The sequence below is a fragment of the Gadus chalcogrammus genome, chromosome 14, assembly GCF_026213295.1.
Source record: "Gadus chalcogrammus isolate NIFS_2021 chromosome 14, NIFS_Gcha_1.0, whole genome shotgun sequence".
NCBI lineage: Eukaryota > Metazoa > Chordata > Actinopteri > Gadiformes > Gadidae > Gadus > Gadus chalcogrammus.
This window is the reverse complement of record NC_079425.1, coordinates 5451239-5458778: the sequence shown is the minus strand read 5'-3', so window position 1 is coordinate 5458778 and position 7540 is coordinate 5451239. Positions and strand designations below refer to the sequence as shown.

Sequence of the window (7540 nt, the reverse complement as noted above, 5' to 3'; positions counted from 1 at the left end):
TCTATGGTGAATCTGGGGTGTTTACAGGCCGCTGGAGGGCGGGCCATCAACGCGTTTGACAAGATAAGGGAGGGGTTGAGTGGGGTGCTGCGTCATTCATGCTTGGTCTCCCTTCTCCCTCTCCGCTCTCTTTCCCTCCCTCCCTCCCTCCCTCCCTCCCTCCCTCCCGCCCTCCCTCCCTCCCTCCCTCCCCGTGGTGGGAGAACCTCAGCAGGGGCACCACTGCCCCCTACAGTTGCGCTCCGCTGCCTGCCGGTGCGGCTGGCGTTGCGTGGCCGACGTACTGTCACATTAAATCTGTCTCCCACCGGGCCCCCCCCCCCCTTCGATTCACGGCGGCCATTACGGCGCCCGGAGACCACGGTGGGAGTGAATGGCCGGCGCGGGGGCAGTGAATGGCGACGCCGTTTCCATTTTCATTCGATAATTGGATAACTTCTAGTGGTTTCAAGGTTGGGTGGAATGGTAGAATTGATGAAATATCGTTATCACAGTCTTATGAAAAGATTGAGTATCAATATATTACGGCCGGGCCTGAATATTTATACGTTAGGTGGTTATTCGAATCTCAAGTCAGTATTCGAAGGCTTTGTTTAAGTTTTATTTTAAAGGGACATTCTTATTTTCTTTGGGTCTATGGATACTTGGGAACTGAAGGGAGAAGGCTGGTTTACATTTCGTCCGAATATCCCAGTGATCAAGTATATATGAAAGGGTGCTATACGTCAGAGAACGCGTCACGTCAACGCCTCAGTTGAGGCGTCTCCAAAGTGGCCAAATATCAGATGAGATTTTGTTGCTGGATATTCAAACATTATTTAAACATTCCAGCAGCACTTTTGACAGCTGCTGTCCAGTGTCGGGATATGCCAGCCATTAACCCCCACAGCCACCAAAGCATTCATGGTTTTAAAAGGGTTTTGGGTTTTCGAAGGGTTTGAATAATGAACGTATTTAGCAGCTATTTCGATGTTCTAACGAGTTCAATAGACACTAAAAAGTTCCACCTCCTAATAATAACGTGTTGGTGATTACGTAAACGTGGTTAGAAGAGGTAGTGATGTTTTTCCTTTCATGGCGATCCGTCCCCCACAGCAGCGTGTGTGATCTGATCTATGGCCGGGTGAACAGCAGTAGTCCTGCAGAGAAATGTTCAAACCACCCATTTGCTTTGTGATAATTGGAAGTAGAACTACTCTCACACTTTGGTGACAATGTGTTGGGAAACTTTTAGGCTGAAGAGTGGATCTGAAAGCCACTAACGCAATATGGTTGTTTTGCTATTGTACGTTAACACTCGTTTACCAATTGAACCACTTTAGAAATTCAACGTTTTAATTATGATATAAATATTATTTCAACAATCTTTATCGTCACGCTTTCAAATTGAGCTGGAGGGATTATACTTGGCACTCCAATAATGTAAAAACATGTTCTGTTCTCTTTACAAGTTAAATAAGGGCTGCGTTTTAAAATGCAATACAGAGCAGAGAGCCTTTGAAAAATCTGCATCATAAAATAAGGTGCTTCCTTTTAGAAAAATGAAATAGTATAGCTTCAGTTTCCGTATTTCATTTTTTTGGTAAACTCCATTTCACATATTAACAGCATCAACAATTGTATAATCAACAACCTGAACACATCTTTACAAGTCGACAGCTTTAACAGCTATTTTCCTCATTCTACCCCTCATACAAGTGACATCCCACTCGCCCACTTTCAGTGGTTCGTTGAGAGAAGTGAGCTCTATCTTGTCCTGCCAGGATTTTAAATCTGGGCTGGAAGGGAGTCAGCTCCATTCTCATAAACGTGTGTAGGTGCTCATTTCTGAGCCTTTAACAAAATGTGGTTAATCACAGATAGAGCTGGATGTGCAGCCGAACATGGTCAACATGTATAAACGCCACAGTCTCGTGTCTGTCCGTTGTTGATTGAAAGCCCTTTATAAAAAAAATAATAAAGCAACACGTCGACGATGCGCACACGCGATAGTAATCAACGTCCCTTCCCGATACTATTGACTTCCTGCCCGGGCCTGCTTAGGATTCCGGGGTCCAATACCGTGTTAACAGCTCGCAGATCAATATTACTAGGTCAATATTATATTGGGCATGGCGAGGAGCGAGCAAGGGCGTCGAGACAGTGGCTCTCTTTACGCGGCGGGCACAGAGTAAATATTGGTTCCCGGTCGAGGAGAGAGGCAGCAGTGTTTGACTCCGGACGACGTAGTGATGGAAGTCACAAGAGAGTGTGTGTTACTGGGCTGCAGTGTCCACCCAACTCTGGTTGCTCAGAGCGAAGAGTGCCCAGATGCAGTCGCATTAACCACTATTTTCATTCATAACTTGTCCCTTACTGTAAATGCAGGATTTCCCACCAGAAGAGGACACACCATGAACTACTAATCAATATATATATATACGTATATATATTTAGTTTTGGATTTTTAAGGATTTAGTTTTGGATATTTAAGGATTTGAATTTCTATTATCCCTATAGTTTTTAAAATAGAAATGACAAACTGTGCTGTATTACAACAATAAAGGTAGAGTTATGCTATGATTTTAAAGACAATTTTCCATCTTAACCTCCTATTGCTGCCCATTATCCAGAAGCGATGCAGTGATTCAGAAACTCTCCTGTGCAGCCACTCCAATTGTTGCTTGCATGCAGTTATAATTCTCACTCGCTACGCAGCTTCAAAAGGAAGTTAAACAACCATGAAGGGCAGAGAGCAAGTCTACGCCATGTATCCATGACATACTCATGACATCGGTCCTTGTTGTTGCGTGGCGTAAGCCCGCTGACGGTGGGCTCGTGGCCGCCCCCCCCCAGTGGGTCAGTGGTCGGGGGTTCGGTTGGCTACTCACTTGACGTTGGTGTTGGTGCAGATGATGTACTCGATCTCGTCCGAGTACGGGTTCTGGAAGGTGAAGCTGCTGGTCCGGATCAACATCCACTCCCGGTTCTTCATGCGGAACCGGTACATCACCGACAGAACCTGGCCCTTCAACTTCACCACCTGGGGGAGGGGGAGGGGGAGGGAGAGAGGCGGACACATAGGCGGGGTAAGGGCGGGGCTGGCACAGCACTGTTCCCACGGTTCAATTCTTCTGTGACGAGCATGACCGTGAGATCTGCAATCTTTCATCTTTCCCGCAGTATTTATGACAGCAAAACCTATGCTCAAAAAAAACACAAAAAACACTCTCAAATACAAATTTGAGTAGGGCTCCAAACTAGCGAACGTAGCCACTTGTTACACAGTACTTCAGTAGTGACGATACACACTCTATTCTGGTCCACGTCCACCCCCAACATGTCTCTATTCTGTTCCATGTCCAACCCCAACATGTCTCTATTCTGTTCCATGTCTACCCCCAACATGTCTCTATTCTGTTCCATGTCCACCCCCAACATGTCTCTATTCTGTTCCATGTCCACCCCCAACATGTCTCTATTCTGTTCCATGTCTACCCCCAACATGTCTCTATTCTGTTCCATGTCTACCCCCTACATGTTTGATATCTGTTCCATGTCCACCCCCAACATGTCTCTATTCTGTTCCATGTCCACCCCCAACATGTCTCTATTCTGGGCCATGTCCAGCCCCAACATGTCTCTATTCTGTTCCATGTCCACCCCCAACATGTCTCTATTCTGTTCCATGTCCACCCCCAACATGTCTCTATTCTGTTCCATGTCCACCCCCTACATGTTTGAAATCTGTTCCATGTCCGCCCCCTACATTCCTCTTTTGATCCACCCCCTAGTTGTTTGTATTCTGTTCCGTGTGCAGCCCCCCGGTTCACTCTGTTCCCTGCCACCCATACGTCTGCTCTGAGGATCCTGCCCCGCAGGCGACCCCCGCCGCCTCCTCCAGAGGAGTCAGAACACTCGGTTTCCATCTGACTATGAAATTGATTCTATCCACAAGCTGGCACGGATGGCTGAGATGAAGCAGTACAACGAGAGGAAACGCCGCGGCTGGCCGTTCAAGACCGACAGGCGGGGACGGGACGGGACGGGACGGGATGGGACGGGGGGGTAGAAGCAGTTCTCCCAACAGCTTCCTATTGGGGCCAGAGAGGTGGCTGACCTCTGAACTCTGATGGGGAGAAGCGGGCGGTTATTATTGCAGGGGGGGATGTTCACCGCAGGGCCGGAGCAACCGCACGCCAGCCAGCGACGCTTAGCCTCTTCAGGACACAGAGGGATCGTGTTAATATTACCGCTATTGTCAGAAAGCAAGATTTAAATGTCAGCTCAAATGTCAATTGAGACACTCGGGGAGGGACTAATGATACATCAATGACAATAAATATGAGGTGCAGAGAGTCAGGGCACGATGGAGCCTCTCTTCACTCTGTTGTTTGTTGACATCGCCGGCGTGTGTGCGTGTGTCCGATATCGCTAGGGGCGCGCGCGTGTGCGTCCTTGCGTGCCGGTGTCGACGATAACAATACTGTTGGGACGCCCGCGGATACGTTAACAGGATGAGTTACGGCGGACGTAGAGAGTCCAACTGTTTCATTAGTTTTTAATCACGTTAGCGAGCAGCACGTGAACACGGTAATGGCATCTGACACGCCGGTGGCCCACAGCCAAAGCCGTTTGTCTGCGGTTAGTGTTCTGGGTTCCTGTGATTTACTGCGTCTTCAGCGTGGTACAAACTAGCCTCGGCAGAGATGTGGACCAAGGACACACACACAGCTGAAATATACACTACACACTCACACAGGTAAAACGTGGACTACACACACACACAGCAGTAATATGGACTAAGCACACGCACAGCCGAAATATAGACTACACACACTTAAAACATGGCCTACACACAGACAGAGGAGGAATATGGACTACACACACGCTCACGCACAGACACACACCGAGCCGAACATGGAATACAAACACAGCATAAATATGGACCTCTCTCTCTCTCACTTTCTCTCTCTCTCTCTCACACTCACACACACACACACACACACACACACTCACACACACACACACACACACACACTATAAATATGGAATGTGTCACGCAGACAGCCCTGTCTGTATTCATGAACCTCCCAGTCCCCTGGTCTTGTCTGATGTATACTAGGGGAAGTGATGCATGCTCATATAATATGGGAACAGACAAAAAGGAGCGAGTGAAAACATCACGGGCTGTCAGCTAGGTTTCCATCTTTCAGAAGTCTCTGGAACAGCAGGTTGCAGAGAGAGCGGATAGTGTCAGTGACGGAGATGAAGCAGCATGGGCTCCATATGGCAGTGATGGAGGCTCCTTCTCCGCCCACACCTTCCCTCCACGACCAAACACTTGAGATCTAACGGGCGGCGCCGGCTCTGTACCTGCTGGAAGCTTTCCCTCAGGTGACTCTGGTCTTCTGGATGACAGAACTCCAGGATGTCTTTGCCCAGCAGGTCCTGTGTGAAGGGAGAACCAGAGGGAACCAGTTGAGTCGGGTTAAGAGAATGAATCAGTCAGGCGAGGTGAATTGACACATGGAGGGGTAACTGACTAAATAAATAAAGACGTCATTTTATACGCACACAGCACAAACTTTACAGTATATATTTGGGATCTGAATAAGAAACTCTAAATAAATAAGGCTCAAAAGACATTTAGGATACATAATGTTAAGCAATCAATAACACATTTGTGTCCAACATTTTTTAAACATTGCAAAAGATAATCTTGCATTAATTATTCCTGGTTCTACCTTAGCTGTGCCATTGTCTTGCTCCTGGACGTGTCTCAAAGGTGTGTGTCCCTAGGAGACACCTACTGTGTGCCTGGCTGGCCCAATTTTAGGTTTACAGATTAAAGACAGACTTCATATTCAATACATCAACTTTGTTATGAAAGCAATATCAATGTAAATTCAACTTGATTTAATCTCCTTAACGTTTTTTGTGTTGAAAACCTTCCAAAAGCCATTGGAAGTGTTTTGATAATAAATGGTCACCGTAGGGTTCAACTGCTCCAAATTAAATTAAATTATATATATTATTATTATAAAATGTGATTTTATAATCGTCTATGTTACCCCGAGAGCCAAGCACGTGAATAATATAACTAGAAGATATTCATAAGTATATAAAACCCATCAAGCCAGAGGAAGCAACAGGCCTGGTTATTATTCCCCGGTTCGCCTGCAAAGCAGAATCACGTGTTGGCTGTCCTCGATGCAAAAGGTCAAGAGGTCGGAGGCTGGCCGCCTTCTAGGAAACGCCGCTCCCTAGGAACAGCGAGTGCTCTTTCTATCCCCTCCCGTTTCTGTCCCCGCGGCAACACAATAACCCCTGCACTGCGCTGGAATGCATCCACGGCTGTGATTGGCAGGCACGCGTGCGGGGGGGGAACCAATCTCAGAACATATAGATCAACTCCGATCACACAGTGTTCCCCAAACAGAACTCCCCCCTAAAAAAAAAAAAAAGCTCACATGATGGGTTATGGGAAATGGGGCCCCCTAGACACATTGCTTTTTTCCCCCGCATTGCGGACTCGCTTGCACAAAAGGTCAGAGGTAGTGGAGGAGCGAGCGGGGTTTTTGGTTACCACTTCAAAGGCCGTTTTTCAATGTAATAAAAAGCCCAGTTTGAAAGGGAGAAAACGAAAGCAGCCAAAAATAGAAAAGTTGCTGACACGCTGAACCGCTAAACTCTTTGGTCTCGAGAGTCGAGACGCGGACACAGTTCCTGTCTGACAGTTTAAGGAGCAAAAAAAATCCTGCCGTCGTTGTCATCGCCGTCTCGTCGCCGGTTCCCCGCCAAATGAAGACGGACACTTTTAGTATACTTATATCATTATATGGGGAAGGACAGCCTAATGGCCGGCTAGGGTGTTTGACTCCAGGCCTGTTCCGGGTTCATTCCCCGGTGTCTGGGGAGTCTACCTGGAGTTATCTCGGAGCAACGATGCCTAACTCCGACCGCCTGCGAGGTGGAATCCGTCTGAAAAGTCCACTGCTGCTGAATAACTAAACGGTTCGGAGACAAATGTAGTTTTAAAACTAAAGTTAGGAGTCTGTGCGACCGACCTGCGGCTGGTAACCGATGACGTTGATGCAGCGCGGGTCGACGAAGGTGATGACGCCGTCAGAGTTGTGACGGGACAGGAACTCGGTGGGCACCGATAGGCCGTTCATATCCATGGAAACAGGAGAGCTGGTCACCTGTTGGGAGGAGGTAATGATACAGTTGGGATTGAACATTTAATGGGAAAATAAGAAAAATACGGTCAGATGAGGTCAAAACCAATAATAAAACTAATTAGAAGTTGAACTCAGACTAGTCAGTATACATCCTTCACGGCAGATCAGCAAATAGGAAACAACCATACCCTGCGGGATACACAAATGATTTAATCAATTGTCATCAGAAAATGGCAAAAACAATCGAGTATAGAATTCAGATTAGATAAATCACAAAACAAAAGCCTACAAAAGCCGAAACCGGTGCCTTAACACCATTCCTTAAAGAACAAGTACCACTCCTGCACGAAGCATCAGACAGGTGCCATAGTGCTGAT

General features: G+C 47.1%; 1 protein-coding gene across 2 annotated transcripts in view; it reads right to left on the bottom strand.

Annotated features, from left to right (window-relative positions):
- Positions 1-7540, bottom strand: part of arnt2 (aryl-hydrocarbon receptor nuclear translocator 2) — a 52163-nt gene that overhangs the window by 18731 nt on the left and 25892 nt on the right. For both annotated transcript variants that reach the window (XM_056607631.1, XM_056607632.1), the window contains 3 exons: positions 7050-7184; positions 5356-5430; positions 2871-3022 (listed from right to left, as the gene is read on the bottom strand). In XM_056607631.1, the coding sequence (XP_056463606.1) occupies positions 2871-3022; positions 5356-5430; positions 7050-7184 (362 nt within the window). The remainder of the gene's footprint in view (positions 1-2870; positions 3023-5355; positions 5431-7049; positions 7185-7540) is intronic.